The 18,509-nt window shown below is 38.2% G+C and overlaps 1 protein-coding gene across 5 annotated transcripts in view; it reads left to right on the forward strand.

Moving 5' to 3' along the window:
* The window catches only part of TPST1 (tyrosylprotein sulfotransferase 1), a 39,019-nt gene that overhangs the window by 17,217 nt on the left and 3,293 nt on the right, over positions 1-18,509 (forward strand). For all 5 annotated transcript variants that reach the window (XM_067309677.1, XM_067309674.1, XM_067309678.1 and 2 more), the window contains 2 exons: positions 5,365-5,563; positions 16,393-16,443. In XM_067309677.1, the coding sequence (XP_067165778.1) occupies positions 5,365-5,563; positions 16,393-16,443 (250 nt within the window). The remainder of the gene's footprint in view (positions 1-5,364; positions 5,564-16,392; positions 16,444-18,509) is intronic.

Genomic DNA, 18,509 nt, shown 5'->3' on the forward strand with positions numbered 1-18,509 from the left:
TTTCCTTGCACCAATTATAACCAGTCCATTCTTGGCGTCCTCGGCTCCTCAGTGCCCTCTCGTGTGCAGTGGTGCCGCAGGCAGGGGCTTGCGCATGTGGCAGGAGACCTCGTGTACACGCAGCATAGCTGCCCAGAAAACTTACTCTTTGAAAAGATTCTTGATAGGTAGCTTACCATGAACCTTACCGAGGCTGCGCTGCGGACAGCTTATCGGACTTTGACAACTGAACAAAACGTACAGTGTGGTAGACTTAGCTTTCCTTCGGTCAGGTTGCCTTAGGTTTGTTCTCAGCTGCAGCTGAATTCTTTATGGCCTCTGTTGTTGATTGTTAAGTTCCAGGGTCAGGCTTTAACCAACCCTGTTCTCTTGTAACTTAGTATTTCTCTTAGGCTTATGGTAGAGTGCTCTTTACATCTTAGTGTGAATGCTGTCTTCTAGTTGAAACAACAGTTTGGAGTGGTGGAGCTCTATATTCTGACTTTCCAAAGGACAGTGCTGAAGATCACTTTAGAGATAACTTTAGGAAACTCAAAACACTGCAGTCTATTACATGTAACTCTCTTTCCCTGAGCTTTAACTTACCGCGTGCCTTGGACCCAATCCTTCAGGCTGTTAACATACTATTACTGTTTGTAATAGTATATTAGAAATCAGAAGACTCAAATTATTTGCCTTTTTTTTTTTTTTTTTTTCCTGGCAGGCGGCACTTATCACAAGTACCAAATTATCCATCTTTAAATGTGGTGTTCATTTAAAAGATATCAACACATAGGCCCAGTCTCTGTTGCACAGTAGGGAGAGTAAGGTCTGGATAAAACTGGTTCTCCAGTTGTCTGCAAAGTATTAGATAGGGTAAAAAACCTCTGAAGTCAAATAGAGAATGAACTACTAGTGCAATCTGCAAAGTCTGCAATATGGTGTAAGAACTTAGGAGAATGAGCAGAGAAACCTGCCTCGGTCATCTTCCCGCTCACTTCTAAGACTTTGGGATCAAGGGGGCTTAGCATCCACTTCAGAGCCATGTCACCTGCTCAGGTTGGGCCCAACATAAGATGCCGGGAGGTGTTTTAACTGTTGGAGGGTTTTTGAACAAAAATCTGGCAAGAGTTTGTTGCCTTGAAATATTTAAACGTTTTGAGAAAGGGACCACAGTATCCCTAAAAGACTTTAGAGTGATGTGATGTTATTGCCAGGTAATAGAAAGTGAATGTTTAAAAATATATTTTTAAACTAGTCTGAAATCAAGATAAACTATCAAGTGAAATCTGCACAAGACAGCATGGGGCTCTAGGTCAATGTAAAAAGCTTGATTTTTTTTTTTTTTAATTTTTTTTCAGTTGTATGTGGAGTTAGAATGCGCATGCAGGTTACTTCTCTTTTGGAGAAAAGCCAGTCACTAAACAGCTTGCAGAATTTTCAGGATGCTAGTTGACTCCATTTTCTCTCTTATTCCAAACTCTAACTCTTACACAATAGTCTGTTAATAGCAATATTAGATACTGGACAGTTTGTATTTAGTATTCTGACTTTGTCTGTTCCACTGGCTGCTTGATTTGAGGAAGTTGCTGGCTGCCTTTTTCTTCAGCATTTGCTTAGTAATCCCTGTTTTTTTCCTGTTGCTGAGGCAGCCCTAGCCTCGCTGTTGTTCTAGTTTACTTAATATTTTTCCCCCTTATTTTGTTTTTTTATCCAGCTTGAAAAACCCTGCAAGTGTTTTAAGGATGTACACCACAGAACTTGCAGTTAGCGCAAAACCTTCTGTGGTTTGAAGTAATTGCCAGCGTGGCTGTTCAAGGAATGTATTATGGCTGGACTACATGCTATAACTAGTATTGTTAATATATCTCTGGCATTTGCCTCCTAACTGAAAACAGCTGTAGTGACCACAGATGCAAAGAAATATCAACCCTTTTATAGCAATTTTTATTAGGCTTATTATGAAAATAGCTGTCTAGGCAAAATCACTTCAGAATATACTATTTTTAATACATACCTTTTTTCATTTTATCCTGGTACAGATGTAAAAGCATTTGGAGTTAGTCCTGTGTTCCCTGCTACCAGCTGCTTTTAAAGCTGAAATTATTACTGCAGTTTTGCAGAGGAACCTGGAGTATTGTCCAGGCAGCATTTGTCCATGCATATACACAATCAAATTTGTCAGGACTTGGTACGTTTTCTTGCCATTTTTTTTCTCCTTTCCTTTGCCATCCTCTCGCTCTCTACCCCATGCTCCTCAGACAGTCTTTGTGCTTAAGAATCTTTCCCAGACCTTGTGCTTTCCTTCCCCCCCCCCCCCCCCATTTTAAATGAAAGGACAGTAAAGGATTTAAAAGGAAGACCAACTGTTCTATAGTATGTATTTGACTGAGTGCCTTGGAGCAGCTAAATGTTAATCTCTTGCTAGCTATTAACTACTGGGAAATGTTTTATGTTGAGTTTACTGTTACCAAAGACTAAAATGACAGTGGGGCAGGACATGGGGATTTCTTTTAAAACATGTAGTGGTTTTACTTCAGGACAAGGTATATGCATTTGTACTATTTTAGTTCTCTGGGTCCTTATTGCTGTTTAGCACACATTATTTGGAGGTTCCAATAAACTATTAGCTGGTCACCTGGTATCTGATTACCTGTTTCTTATAGTAGCCCCTTCATTCTAAAGGGACAAATCAAGCCACGGTTTTGATGAAGGGATTTTGGACTTGGCTGACTGAGAGGAGGAGGAGCATATATCTTAAACTTCTGCTGGTTCTCAAACATCTAATGGCATATCTCCTCAACTGGAGGGTTCCACACTGGTTCTGCAGACTTCTTACACGTGATTCTTCATTCTCTGCCTTGCCACTTCAAACTTCTTAAATTTGACTCGTAACAGCTATTTTTTTGCTAATTTAATAAGAAGATGAGCATCTAACTTCATATCAAAAAGATCAAAACTAACCTGGACTTAAGCAGCATGTTGTCTTTTTGCATCTCCTTCTGAAATGAATACACATTTGTACTTTACTGAAATTAGTGGGAGCTGCAGCCTAAGCTCTTTGTCCCAAATTGGTCATGCAGATTTCAGTGTCCTTTTTCTGGCCACTTGCTTTTAAGAACTTGATCTTAAAATTGAACAAATTGGGACTTCTAATACCACCTGTTTTCAAAGATACTGTGTCAAGTTCTGTGTCCTTAAATAGCGCTGCAGAAGTTTCAAGGCTAGATTATTGTTATTTTTTTTAACTCTTTGAAATGCAGTGCCCAGACTTTTTAGTTTGCTATATCGTGACCTCTAAACAGATTTGTGTCTGCAGGTCCTCAGCCCAGTAGCCCTCAGGAAGGCTGAAACTCAGTTGCAACTTCCTGGTCCTGAAATCCCATTCTGAGATCTTCTCTTCAATCATTTTCGATAGCTCATCTTGAAGGCAATGTGAATGAAATTCTTGTGGCCTGTTTAGTTTTCTGATTGCTAAGTGCTTACTGTTCAGCTCCCCCTAAACACCTTTTGCAGCAACATGTGAAGGCCATGCTTGCCAAGACGATTTTCCCAGTGGTGACCTGTTTTCCTGTCTGGTTTGTTGTTTGTACTGATTGTGTTTAAGATGCTGGAAGGTCAGTGACATGTGACTAACTTTATTCCTGTGTCCTGGAAGAACTTTAGCTATGATGACAGCAAAAGAGTAAGATGGTAAAGGCTAGTGTTAAGATCAGATTGAGTTAATGACTGGCAGACATGGGTACACAGTTTGTAATAGAAGGCATTTGCTGTACAGAACAGTTGCTTTGGAATTGCTTGCCTCTTACTAGTGACTTAAGGTCTGTCTACTGTGCAAGAATTCTTCAGCCTTCTCTTGAACTCATTAGGTTAATTAAGTAACTGTGATCAAACTTGCTCTTGTTGTAACTTGACTGAAGTCAGTCCTGAGAGCAATTTGACTTTAACTTCAGGTTTTTGGTCTCAAACTGCAGGAAATGTTTCATTAAGTTTCCATTTATTTTTCTCAGGATATACCTGAGAATATATACCACGTAACTCTGAAGAACTAACTGATTTGAATATTAACTTGAATCTCAATATTTTTATTCTTTGTCTCATGTAGATAAGTGGTGTTGCACTTCATACAGTTATACTTTTTTCAAGTATAACAATTTTGTTTTCTGGGTGGTGGAGCTTTTTTAGATTGAAATTCTTTATGCTGTAAGTAAGGCACAGGAAGAATGATAGCTGCAAGCAGATGTGACAGCTGTATCCTCAGCATCAGATTTAATATAGGTTTAGCTGGGCAGTGGGAGCTAGTGATGTGGAATGGTATACTTCATGGTATTCTGTGCAATGCAGGTGTAAGTACTCCTTTGGCATCTTGCATATACAGACCTGATTTTTAACCTGCCTTTTAGGAAAGGTGAGCCCTCATATCGAAAATGCATGTGGTTTTTTTCTGAATTCAAAAGAAAGTTTGGAGAGTTCTAAATTGCTCTGCCTGTTCTGAGCACTCTTGGTCTGTTTCAGAAATAAACACAGTAAGAAAGTTTTAAGTCTCCTAATCTAATAGAAGGAGGGAACATGGGAGAGGAAAGTGTTGCCAGATTTCTTCCAAAAAAACCACCCCAACTAACCAAACAAAAAAAAAAAAACTAAAAGAATACCTAAAAAGCTAGGGTGTAAGAATGAAAATAAATTTTGGACTGTTGATTAAATGAGCAACAAATCAACAATTCTCTAAATATAGTACATGGGACACTGGTATGATTATGCACTTGCCTTTAAGAACTGTGTAATGACCAAACACTTGATCAGTTAAAGAAGTGCCTATGAAAAATATTATCATACTTTATATGTTCCTGTCATTTCTACAGGCCTTTTTTTATAAAAGCATCTTTCACTTGAGTTTTACCCTGTTAAGATGGCATAATCTTCAAAAGTGCCTCTGTAATTGTCATTAATGTCCTGTTCCAGAAGTGAGTTTAGTCACAATATGAGAGGAAAAAATAAATGGCACAGAGACTTAATTTGGAATTCAACTTTCAAGAGCAGTTAAGACAACCAAACAGCCAATGTGAGAATGTCAGTGGGAAAACAGCTTTGTACGTAGGTGTGCGCATACTTGGGAGCTATTTGGTTTTCATTGCTGTCTTTACATAAAGAACTTGCTTCAGCACATTCTGTGTGAAAGCCTAAACCAGAACACAAGCATGAATGTTGTACTAGCTATTCTCATTTTAGCCTTAGGTAGTAAAGTTTCACTTCCCACCAGCTCTGTAAAAACATGAGATTTTGGGAGGGGAGGGGTGGGTAGGGGAACCTAAAGGTCTTAATGTTAGTTATCAAGCAAGTATTGGTTGGAGTGCAAAACGTAACCTTTCTTTTTTCCCTCCACAGAGTTGAAAGATCTACTGACCAAGTAATCAAGCCAGTCAATGTGGAAGCGCTGTCAAAGTGGGTTGGGAAGATACCTGCTGATGTTCTGCAAGATATGCCAGTGATTGCACCCATGTTAGCAAAGCTGGGCTATGATCCGTATGCCAATCCACCAAATTATGGAAAGCCAGATCAAAAAGTTTTGGAAAACACAAGGAGGGTAAGGTATTTCTGTGTGTTTAAATTTAATTGTTGACCAACTGGAAGTGAGCTGTAGAGCTGAAGATTCTAGGATTTTAGGTCTATTCCTAATACCTCTTAATATTTAGCAATACCTTTCCTCCGCCACCACAGGGAAGGGGTGGGAGAATCCTGTAGGACCTTGAGCACTGGAGGTCCGGCTCCTGTTTGCCTTCTGTTGCTTTGTCTTCCTTCCCCCTGACTCCAGGCTTGAGCTGTGTTCTTTGGTGTCTGTAACTGAACCTCTTAAGAATTGTCCAGAGAGTTGGGAAGCCAGTCCTGGAAAAAAGCTAACTGACTGGCCTGGTCAGCAAACTAGACTCATGAGCTCAGTTTTTTATAGAAGTGGTTGGCAGAAGCTCTGTCACAAAATTATACTCCAAATACTTGGGAGAATTTGAGAAGTAACCCATTGAAAATGGCCCAAGATGATCAAAATGTCAGACTTTCCAGTTCTTTGCTGTCCTCTTTAGAATAAACAAGAGATGGAGGAAGGTCTGGTGCTGATTAACCTAAACATGAGGATTTTAGTCTGTCTAAATTTAATGTTGGAATTTGAATAGTTAGGCTATACAACTGTTTATCCCTGGAGGTATCCATTGAAAAGCTTAGTACCATTGTTTGCAATAGGAATAATTAACTTCTGCTCTTTTGAGAATGTATACTTTATTAAAAGAAGGTGACTTTTACTGTCACAGCAAGTCATCACTGGAAAAACTGAACAAAATTTGAAAGGTCTGTCTTTCGCTAGCCTTCTGATATTAAAAACTGGATGGTGTCCTTTGCTAATGGGTAGATACAGAAAGTTTTTTTTCATTAGTAAAGTTTCTAAACGTTTTGCATTATTTCTTTTTAAGAGCCCTCCCTGAGAAACTTGCATTAAACAGCTGATTAATGTATTGAAAGATGGCAGGCTAACTTTTAAATAACTGTCAGCTCAGCATGGAAAAGGTAACGCCCTTTTCTAGTAGGGGTAGTGGTTAGTATTTTATGGGCTTCCTGGTAATTCTTATTTTAAGTCTCACAAACGAGCTGACTTCTCTGAACAATTCAACCTGATTTTTAAAAAAATGTTCAATGCTGCTTCACTAAGACTTGAAAACAAAATCCTCGTGTACCCTTCAGTACATGCTGGAAAAACAGTGACTCGGATCCAAATTTGTATTGTAAAGCAGTAATTTAAGCTTGATTATCTCCTACCAATACAATTTAAGTTAGTTAAGTACGGTCACCTTTCTGGGGCTTCTACCTGTGCAGAGCCAGCTCGGTCTTTGAGTTCTGAAAACTGGATCGATTTCAGGGACTTACTCTTGAGTGCTTCTTGAAATCTATTTTGGTTCAAAATGCAAGAGACATTTGAGTAATACACAATGCCCCAAACACACCTTAAGAATTAAAGCCTAATTTAAAAGCTTAAAGTGTATTGAGGGTTTTTCACAAGTTTGCCTTGAAGCATAGTCAGTTTACTAGTGTTAAATACTAGTGTTAAAAATAGTAATGAAAAACTGGAGGTTACTGTAAAAAAAAAAAAAAAAAAAACAGCTATTATTTAACAAACATAGGGAACATTTGTTAATATTTTGACTGTCATTTTATACTAATATTTTTACTTAAAATCGTCTTGAGGCTTGGACTGTAATTGTGGTGGTGTTTGTTGTAGCACCAGTATGTATTTTGCTAAAGAACAAGAGGCCAGGGAAAATGACTTCTGCATGTACAGCTTGTATGGATAAAATGAGGGAGATGTCCTGAATTAAGATTAAAATCCAGAAAGTGAGAGAAATGAAGATAGCTTAACTTCCAAACTTGTAATATTCTTTTTGAAAATGTTGAAACATGAAGCTTTCAAAATGACATGTACCCCAAGGAGCCATTTCAAACGATGGCTCAAGTCAGTGTTTGAGTTTGTATTTGGATGGTCTAAATTCCTCCCCAGTCACTTTGCTTTGTTTCCTCCTGGCTGGGTCTCAGCAGATCCCTGCTCAGCACCTCGGGGCCCTCTGTCTTTACTGACTGTCAAAGCATTGATGTTCTGGCTTCCTGGGGGTTCAAGATTCGAAGGCTTCCCAGCTCCCAGACCAGTTTGCTGCTTGGGTTGCTGAATTCCCAGCGCAGCAGACTCATCAGCCTCTCCAGAAGTGCCAGATTTCGGGGCTATCATTTAACTTGCGTAGTAAACTGCCAAAGAGCTGGCCACTGAGCTTGGCCTTAAACCAAGGAAGTTGTGCAATAAGTAGTATTCTGGTTGGTGATCAGTTGGAACTGATTAATTTCTGAAAAATGCTTTGCTTTGCTCCACCCCCCCTTCTCTCCCCACATTTTTTTTTGGGGGGGGGGCAGGATGGGGAGCAGGTTTAAAAACACTTTGTGTTCAAGATGGTTTAAAATTTTTTTTCCCAGAGAGCTGTGATGCATTGGCAGTCTTGCCTATCGTGGATAGCATGTGCTCCTCTGTGCATTTCTCCTTCTTTCTCGTAAGCATACGCTAATTTATTTCTTGCTGCTGTAGCCTGGAGAAGACATTTATCAAAACTGATTTTAAGTTCTTCATTTTTCCAGCCTTTGGGAACTTTGAGCTAGACAAAAGTTATTTTTAAGTATGTTGTTGCATGCTCTCTTAGCTGGTGGGTTTATAAACTCCTTCTGCACTACCTTTGTTCTTGCTCTCTCTTATTTCTTCACCTGGGGTAGTTTTTTTGCAGATTTTTGTACTGAGTATATTGTAGGAGTCAAAGGTGTTCAAATAAAATCTTTCCAAAGTTGTTATTCAGTACATAATTAAGAGTATACATAAATCTTGCATGTAACTGTTTATTGCTTCACTTTGTGCGTTGGAAGCTGTTCTGTTATATTTGTATTTGCGGTCTCTGAAAACTTTAAACTGAATGCAGAACTCAAATTTTATTCATTGAAAACAGATTAAGTTTAGACTTCTAAACTGAACTGTGTTGTGTTAGTATTGTAACCCCTTAGAGTGACTGACAAACTTGAAACAATGATCTGATGCTTGCTTAACTCTGCTGGAGTCATGCTGCAGTTTTGGTGTCAGTTTAAGATAGCATGAGCTAGCACTTCAAATGTCAGAAGCTGCACCAGCCTGGCAAACGGAGGGCAGTCGTATCGGGGAGCAGGACTCTGCTTTTGGGGGTGGGTGGGGTTGTTTAGTTTTGGGGGTGGTGGTGGGGAGTGGTATGTAATGATGGCTTAAACTGATTGCGAAAGTCATGACAACAGGGTGGAAGCCCAACTCCACTGAAATTTCTGGCTGGGGAGATTCTGGCTCCACCTAAAGATGGAACAACACGGTATGATCTAGTTCATAGCTATCAGATGCATTTTAAAAAACAAAGCTTAATTCTCTCACTGTCACAGAGTTCTTGGTTTGTATGATTAAAAGCACTTTTATACAGTACATGCAAAGTCATAAGAATAGGTGGAATGATGATATGAAAAGTGATCAGGGTGCAAACAACCCCATAGTTAGAAAGCCTCTTTTGAATGCAGATAGTTTGGTGTATTTACAAAAACTTCTAGTCACAAACTTTTGTATTCCCCCATTGTAGGGGACAGTTTAAAACAGGTTACAAACAGCGTTTGAAACGGTGAGCTGTCTGTGTTCTAGTACGTTGTGCTTAAATACTGCTTGTATAATGGCATTCGTACTAACTATATTGAGCAAGATCTATCACTTCTTGGAAAGACTACAAATTAGACCAATGCTCAGCAGTGAAAATACTGGCTGGCAACTTCAAAGCTGCTGCTGTTAGTACCTAATGTAAGAGGCAAACAGTGTAAGGGTGCCTAAAACATGGTAGGGCTAGCACTGGAGGAAAAATGGGAGGGAATGGCTAACGTAGTGCAAAACATTAGCTTCCCTTAAGTGTTCCAACCAGTTTAGTCCTGTACTTCCCCCCCCCTTCCCCCCATCCCACCAGTGACTTGCGTATGTACTGCTTTATATATATCTTTTGCTTCAGTCTCGGAAATGAAATGATGATTCACACCATCTAAAGTATGATACTTGAAGAAAAACTTCTACAGAAGTGTAAGTAATGCAAGGAAAATCATGATCTCTGCTGGATTTGGATTTTTCACTTCAAGGTTACCCCTCTCTGGCACCAAATCAGTTAGGTTGCTTTTTCATGCTTCTGTAGCAGAGCACAAAAATAAGATGCGACTGGTGTTTGCTGTCTGTTTATCATGTTAGTTCTGGCTTTGTTTTTTGAAGTAACAGAGCCTGAAACCTACTTCATCTCTTCTTGCATTGGTCTCCCAGCGCTATGTGGCATTGTGGGTTAAGTCATCTCTAACTATCTGCACTGGGGAGTACAAATATAGCACAAGTATAGCAGAGATATCTTTGTTCTCAATGACAAAGCCATTTACTTCTTGTTTATCTGTTATGTTAGGACTGACAATATTATCCTTTGTGATACTTTTTTCGATCCTTTTGGATAAGGAACACGGAGCAGAGAGAATAGGGGCTGGATAGCATGGCACTGCTCAGATCTCTGCATGTGGCCTCCTCGAGAGGCAGCTGTCAGTTATGCAGTGGCTGGTGACTTTTGCTCACTTACACTCTTCTTGTAAGTAGATCTGTTAATGGTCCATTCACTTTTATTACAAGGACTACAGGAGTCTCAGCCTTATAGGTACATAAATAATTTTTTTCCCCCTAAAGTTATAGCAAATTCTACATCCTGAACATAAAGAAAATGAACTTCCTGTAACTGAAATGAATAGTCTTCTGTAAATGAAGCAGAAATGCAAATAATTCAACTCTAAAATGGTAGCCCAATTTCTATATGATGAAATACACTTTTACACATGCTCACAACATTGATAAAGACATATCAGACAATTTTCAATATGAAGTCATTCTTTTTGTATGTCAGCAGTTTAATAGAATGTACCAAAAACTGGAGACAACTCGTAACTGTAAAACTCTGACTTATGCCCAGTAGAAACTGGCTTATTCTTATATTATGATTGGCTATGTAGCTTCCTTTCACATCTGTAACATATTACATCAGATTTTCTTTGGCACACACTTCCCACTAAATGAATTTGTAGGCTAGGAACACATATTCCAGTCAGTTCTTCTGAATTCTTCATGAAGTTACAGTCCTTGCCCTGGAGAGATCGAGAGGCGGAAATGTGCAAAACTCTATAGAAAAAGCTTGGATTTTCATCATGACTGTTTAAATGCATGGGGTTCTTCTAATCACTTCTGAAAGCTGTATCTACCTCTGTCTTATGTTTTGTTGATGCTATTTTCTCCAGTAACAGCTAGAGGAAACAACAGAGCTCTGTTAGCTCTTCTGTTTCATACCCTTATAAGATACTGAGGAAATGTCTCCTGCTGTTAAGAGTTGAGACTTTGATGATAATCATGGTTGCAGGACTTTAGTATGTATTTGAGGTTTTAAAAGGAGAAATGATCTGTGATAACGGGTGTGAAACATACCTATACTGTTGCATGCGAATAATTGTGTTTTCAAAGTAGTGTAATTGTAGGGGTATGCTGTAATGATAGACTGCTCAAGTAGCCTTAAAAAAAGGCTATGCCTCTCTGGTTAAGCTGTTTAACATAACTTAAGCATAAAGGCTTTTGACTGTGTGGGTGTTTTCTTGGCTATTTAAAATAATAATTTAAAAAGCTTGCTTTTTTTTTTTCTTTAATCTCTCTTGTGACCACCAATAAGGTACTTTCTCAGTGTCCCTGTGAAACTTCCTGCTTAAGGGGGGGGGGGGTGGATTCTTTCAACTGCATTGTTTTTCTCCAGAGGTGTTGATATATACGGATATATAAATATTTTATATATTATATATTTTTTCTTTGTATACCAGCTATGCATACATATGATCTGTAATGGAATAATGAGTTATTAACAAACAAGATGCAAAACTAGGTATGGCTGCGAGATGTCTTTTGGCAGACGTTCAGTGGCCTGGCTAAAAAATTTACTTTCTGTTGTTCCTACTGGATAAACGTCTATCTTGGATGTCTCCATTCTTGGTGGTTCCAAAAAGGAAGTGCAGGACTGTCTAAGCCTTGCAAACTGTCTTAAAAGCTAAGGAAAGCCAGAAAGAGCAAGATTAGGATGCCTCCATGTAATCTGCAGTGAAGGATTATTTCCAGGAAGGAGCTTTGTTCCCTATTTGCCAGTATTCTGTTTTTTTGGTGGACAATTAAACACTGACAGCTTTGTACTCTGGATCTTTGTTTTGAAAATTCAGTGAGCGCAAGTACACCTATTTGCAGGTCAACTTCTAGATGGAAAGATCCATTATCTCTGTGTACTGGATATGACCAAATATAATGTGACTTTTTTTAAAACCAAGCTTGAAAGTGGGTTAAAATGAGTGCTTTAATCTTCTGTAAAGATGAATTATAGGTTGCACTTATTACAGAGTTACACTTATGCTTAAATTTTTCTTGTGTATTTGTAAAGGTTTTGTCAGATAACTGGAGGTGAAATTTTCTCTGATTCCTTTTGAGAAAACATGTGCATTTGGTTTAATAACTTTTTAACAGCCTGGATAGCACCAACACTGAATAACAAAATTAAACTACTTAAGTGTGTTTTTTTTTTTTTTCTTTAGAAATCCATTTGGGTTTGCAAAATAATTCTCCTAGAGATAGTAAATGCCATTTCTGCTCAGCTTCCCTGAATTCTTGCTTAGACTGGAAATCATTCCAATATCCTCCTTCTGCCTCTCTGCCTGCCACTCTCCAAATGTGTTTTAGACTTAAAAATGGGTCAGAAAAGAATTTTGAATCTGAAACCTCTTAATTTCTTTGGCTGCGGATGGAGGCATTGTTTTTTGAATTTCTGGATTGTAGCAGATCCCTGGCCTTTGATTCAAAAGAGACCACTTACTGTTTTTGGAACTAATTTAAACCAGTTTGTATGCAGTCTCAGTCTTCACAAAACCATTATTCTAGATAATGTTAGCTTTCAACCAGAATTGTGCACAGTTGCTTTTTAAACCTAATCTAAATGCAGCCTCTCTGGCCGGTCATTGGTTAGATTGCTCCTTTGTAAATTGTGGTATGGCTTAATTTTAAATATATATGTATAAGCTGTATATAAACATATTTTGTTATACTAATTCTGTAACTTTATAATTTAGTCAGAAAGGTGTAGCAAGAGTAAACAACTTGAATAGATTACTAAATTATTAGAGCTCTAATTGAGCTGTCCAAACCAAGTGCATTTAAGCTCAGAAGTCAGTGATTAAACAGGGTAAAAATTTTTAAACCTGTGTGATGCAAAAGTTAAGTACTTGAATGAAAAAGAGCTGCCTGAGATGTCATCAGCCGTAGAGAAGGAGACAGGCTGTGATGTCAAATGTTGAAATGTAATGAGGAACATATGCTTTCATCATTGTGCAAAGCAAAATAATTACTGTGTAATTGCTCTACTCTGAAGTGGTCATTTTTTTTCCCCCCTGAAGGTTTCAGTATTTTCTAGAAGATGTTTTAAATCACAACAGATATCTCTGTGGCTTACAAGATACGCTATAGCTGAAATTGCAAGAGTTGTTAATGATGCAGATAACCAGGTGTTTATAAAACATGAACAATTGCCTGTACTACTTTCTTTCAAGGAAAATAAGTCTTCTGAAGTTATTGCAGGTCATGCATGTGTGTTGGGACTGCTCAGTCAGCCATACAAAGTTTTCCGAAATATATCGGAGAGGGAAAGCTTTAGATAAACTTAAATGCTCTTGGTAGTATTACTAATTCTGTATAGGTAGGCTTTTGCTCATAATCAGTTACTCAGTATTTTAGTTGGCTCAAGTGAGCCAATGAGTAGGTTAAGTTGATATGAACATGGTATCAGTATTTAAGCACTTCAGAAACACTTGATTTGATTACCTTGCTAACATACATATAGTCAAAGTGTTAATTTTTCACCTTTGTAAACTCTGGCTGGCTGAAGTCTGTCTACTGTTTTTATGAACTAATAACATGCATGGATATCTCTCTCTTTTTTTTTTCCTCTAGAATAAATTTCAGTGTGAATATAATATCTTATGCCCTGAGGCATTTTCTTATTTTTCCTGGGTATGACACTAGTGTGCGGTTTCTTTTTCTCTCTCTTTTTTTTTTTAATGTTGCTGATGGATGAATATCCTTGTCTATCCGGTAATGATGGTTACTAGGAGTAAATGTTGTTGCTATAAAGGGCATTACAATACTAAGGTTTTTAGAGCAGAGAAATATATGTAAAGTATATTAGACAAATTGGACCAAAACATAATTGCAAGAGAAGGATGGAGAAACAGGGCCTTCAGAGAGACAAAGATGGTTTTGATCACTTGGGTTCTGAATCAGTCACAAAGTAGCAATGTCATAAAAATGACTGTCTTTAAAAATGCCCAAATAAGGATTACAGTGGTTTACCAAGAAAACCTGAAGAAGCCTGTCTGTCTCTTCCAGTATCAGTACTCGTCTAATAAAAGATGCTGTGGGTTTTCTCCTGTGACTCTTGCTTAGGTTGTTCTGTAGCGTTTTGAATGGAGTGACACTGTTGATATGCAACTTTCATATCTGCTCTCTAGGAACACAGTCTGCATTTTAATGGTTTGGTTAAAAGCTAAAAATATTAAATACTCTCCTTCATTTATAAATATTTATGGTACATCTAGGATCAAATAAGCCACACACTGAGTTTTTGACCAGTGTGGCTTTCATTAAGGTTACCATGGGATTGACAGTACCCCCTTACTGAATGTAAATGAGAGCTGTGCCTATCCTTTTGAATCAGTCTTTCTCTTTTAACTAATAACATGGAATATCAAAAGAAATAGAGTTCTGCAATGTGTATATAATGGTTCCTACTCTTGTGTTGCGTCTCAGTAAAGCCTTGCTGTTTGGATATGTTTAGCCTGGTGATGGAGAGTAAGGAGAGCTGCCAGTGTCTTAGTCCACTCGGCGTGAGTCATGTGGTTTAATGCTGCAGGCCTGTTTTGGGGTGAGGTGTCTCACAGGCAGGAAATTCTGAGCTGACTCAGCCGCGCTCACAGGCCACTGCACCGTATTGACAAAAAGAGCACTTCTTTATATGCCACTGCTTTATTCATAGGAAAGCAGAGATGATGTATGTCGTTAGTAAGTATCCCTTGACTTCCTGAATCTTCTTTCTTTGACATAATGTGCAAACCAGGGATTGTAACTCTGAGTGAGGCTTTAGAGTAGATCCATTTCCATATTATGGCTTTATTGGGTTTTTCTAACTAGGTTTGTGTTTTCTGATTTTATATGATTACAGCTACGCAAGACAGCACAGAACCCATGAGATTAAGGTGATTGGTCTTTGTTTCAGTGGAGAGGATGGTAAAACTCTACTTTGCCAAAAAAAGTCAATAATGCAGAATATAATTTTTTTGTCACTGGAATGCATTCCAGTTTCATGAATCCTCTAGAGAGAAGACAATACATTGCCAATTTATTTCCTAATTGGTCAGATAATGGAAACACTTGTTTGGTGTGGCTGTTAGTATGTCTGAGAATATTTATTGCTTGCTCTTTTGAAGCAAGCACTGTTTGGAGAAAGTAATCTCCCACTCTAAAAGACTGGGAGTCATGGCAATGACAACCTTTCATGACGTAAGGCTGGTAATGAGACTACAGCTGTTGCAGAAATTCATAATCATCAGAGTTGCTGGCTGTAACTTTGAGACCTGTTAGAAAAGGATTGTACCTGTTTTGCCAGAATGGGAAAGATTACGTGAGGGTTTTTACTATCAAAGTCTGTAGGAATATAGAAGTACCACCCTGGAACTCTTCTATTACTAATATATGAAGCTATTAATCCATGTGCCTATTGGTGCAGGAAACTAGTATCCCATTGTCTCTTTTTATGTTTCTGTAAATAAAAAGCAAATTAATGACGGCGGGTTATGAAAATTCTTACAGAATTCTTAACAGAATTTAAACCTAAGTTACTAGCTTTTGTCAGACTTTCTGTAGTCTGTCACCTGCATAAACTATTATCAAAGCAAACAAAACTTTTCTTTGACAACATAGTAAGGTAGGATCAATTGTCAAAGTATGATACTTCTGTTTGCATAAAGGATATATATTTTGTATGTGGCAAATAATATGAAGCATCAGAAAATAATCAGAAAATGTTGTATTATGTGACATGTGGTAAGTCTGTAAATTGTAAGACAAATGTTTGAGAACTGCAAGTTTTTTGTTGAATGGCTGGTATATTAATTCTGACACAGTCCATGAGATCATGACAGATAGCTTTTTGGTAAACTTTAAATGAAGACTCTCTTAATTATAAACTGTAATAGAGCCCTAAGAGATTTACATAACTTCAGAAAGTATATATTACTCTAACTCAATCCTAGTGTATTTAATCATGCCGTAAAACATCTTTTTTTAAAAAATATAGTGAATGAATTATTTAGGACTTAATTCATGAATGATTCATAACTCAAGCAAGCTTGAAATGTAATACAAGCTATATAGTTTTATTCTGACCTTGTTTGCATTAAAATGCTATTAAATACTCTTCCCAAACATTGCCATCTGTCTTGAGTAACGAGCAAGCCTGGGAACGAGCATAAAGCTGTAAAACTACTTCAGACTACCAGACCTCATGATTAAAACTTTGCTTTTACAAATGGGTCGTGCTCTATTTAGAAAGCTCCCAGGTAGATCTGATTTAGCATTACTGGACACTAATTACCCAGACTAATCCATTTTTTGCTTAATAGGCTCTTTAGCTTTTCAAAAACACTAATGAATGCTTGTTTTGAGTAGTAAATTGTTTTTTGTTTTTCCAGGTCTATAAAGGTGAATTCCAGCTTCCTGACTTTCTTAAAGAAGTGCCACAGGTACGGTATTGAATTAGTTTCCTTTTTGCAGATGCAGCAGCGATTTAGTGTCAAAACAGTGTTTATAAACCACTTCTTCAAAAACTTGACTTTCTGTTTGATTGTAAGAGAATAAGTGACCAGCAGTTTGCCATGAAATTGAATCTCCACCACTGTTGCTCTTGCACTCAAAATCCCAAGCCTCTTTTGAGTTTATGTGCAACTTTAGCGTTAATAGTAAGGTGCCTCTAAACCTGAGCTGGTTGAAGGCTACATCAAACTATGCTGTGAAACTCAAGGAAAGTTTGACTTTGTATTTCGCCATGTAAACCAAATGCAAAGATTGTATGTTGTTTGTAGAGAAGCTTTGTCTTTTGTTGCCTTGTACTGAAAGGTACATTTCAAGTATATTACAGATGGCATAAATGTTCAGACTTTGGTCAATGATAATGAGAGGTTTCTGGAAAGAAATACTATTGTATCTGGCAAAACAAAACAGCTCAGCCATGGATAGTGATCATGTGTTGATCTAATAATCAAGTGAGCTATTAAACTTCAGATTATAATGAGAATCTGTAATTTGGTACCCTTCAAATGCTATTTTCACTGGCTACCTAAGGGACCTAACCTTTGCAATAGGGGTGGAAAAAGCAAAATTCCAGGCTTGGAACTGTTCTCTTAAATTGTAGCATCTCTTGGCCCCCAAGCTTTGTGGATGATTAAGAGGTGTGCTTCAAGCCCTAGGCCCTCTTCTCATGTGGACACCGTGGAAAGGGTTTGGGCCATAACCACTTACTGATTTACAGATCAGTAGTTCCATCTGGATGATGGCATCCTACACTGCATGAGCAGCTCTTTCTGTGTCTCTCCTGAACGTAATACAGCAGACAGGATGAACTTGTTCCATGGAACTTCCACTTGGACTGCTCTGTTTTAGTAGCTCAAGGGGCTTTTTTGTGTGTGGGGTGTCCCCCCCCACCATGTGTAGTGAAATTAGTTCCCCATGCTGACTTTGCAGATTTAAGCTTAAAGCAAATGTATGTTGCTCTGCTAGTCTAGCTGTGAAAAATCATCTTGAGGAATTTACTTTATTGATTTAAATAATGTTTTAGGTGAGTAAGTGGAACATGTAGTAATCGTTCTTGTATTTTCTCAGGGAAGAGCTACTCAACTAGGCTCATAGGCATATAGATTTTGTAGGCTGTATAATTGCTAAATGTCTAAGTGTTGCCTGAAGTGCCCTCTGCATCATGCTTTGATAGAAGAGGCAGGGAGTGGCTCATCACTGTTACTGCCTCAGGGTGTGTTCAAGTAAAGCTAAGTTTAAAAAAATATGTAGGACAAACTGGAAAAAATATATATAGCATTGCAGAGTTGGGAGAAAAAGCATTTTGGGGACCCTCTGCCTCCAGGATTTTGTATCTCTGCAACTAGAAGAGCAAGGAGCACCCTCTTCTTCCATTAGCCTTAATGGAAGCTATGGGTGGCCAAACCTTTAGTTACCTATGTTCGATTTTTTTGTTGCTGTTTTATGTTTTAGAAAAACCTCAGTTGCAGAGCTTCCTTCAGCTGTCTAACAAAGCAGTAGGAAGCCCTTTTTCAAGGGCTGGAGGCCACCACCGTTCTGAGTTCATTTCTTGTTCTGTTTAGTAGCTCATTCTTCTGGGTGGGAGGGGGTGTCTCCCTACTGGCCAGGCCTCATTTTGACCAGTTGTGGTGATCTTTTTGCAGGGTAATGCTGTTCAAGGGGGGACTGCTTTAGTGCAGTCATTTGAAAACAAATGAATTAGTGGGCAAAGGAGCACACTGAAGTGGTAACTTACAGCGTAATTGTGGCCAAACATGCTGGTGCTTTAAGCAAAAGAGGAAAAGATCACATGCTTCCATCCAGGTTTCTGAAAATCCTATAAAATGGCTAGAAGTGGCCAAGTTATTTATGGTGTTTGTATTACTTGTATTTCTACTTTATTCCCCATTGTTAATGCTACTTGCACAGTACGGAAGTTTATTTTGAATATAAATGTAAGTAGCATTTGCAGTGTCTTCCCTTGAAAAGAAAACAAACAACAAAAAAACTCCCCCAAACC

This window comes from Apteryx mantelli, chromosome 22, assembly GCF_036417845.1.
Source record: "Apteryx mantelli isolate bAptMan1 chromosome 22, bAptMan1.hap1, whole genome shotgun sequence".
NCBI lineage: Eukaryota > Metazoa > Chordata > Aves > Apterygiformes > Apterygidae > Apteryx > Apteryx mantelli.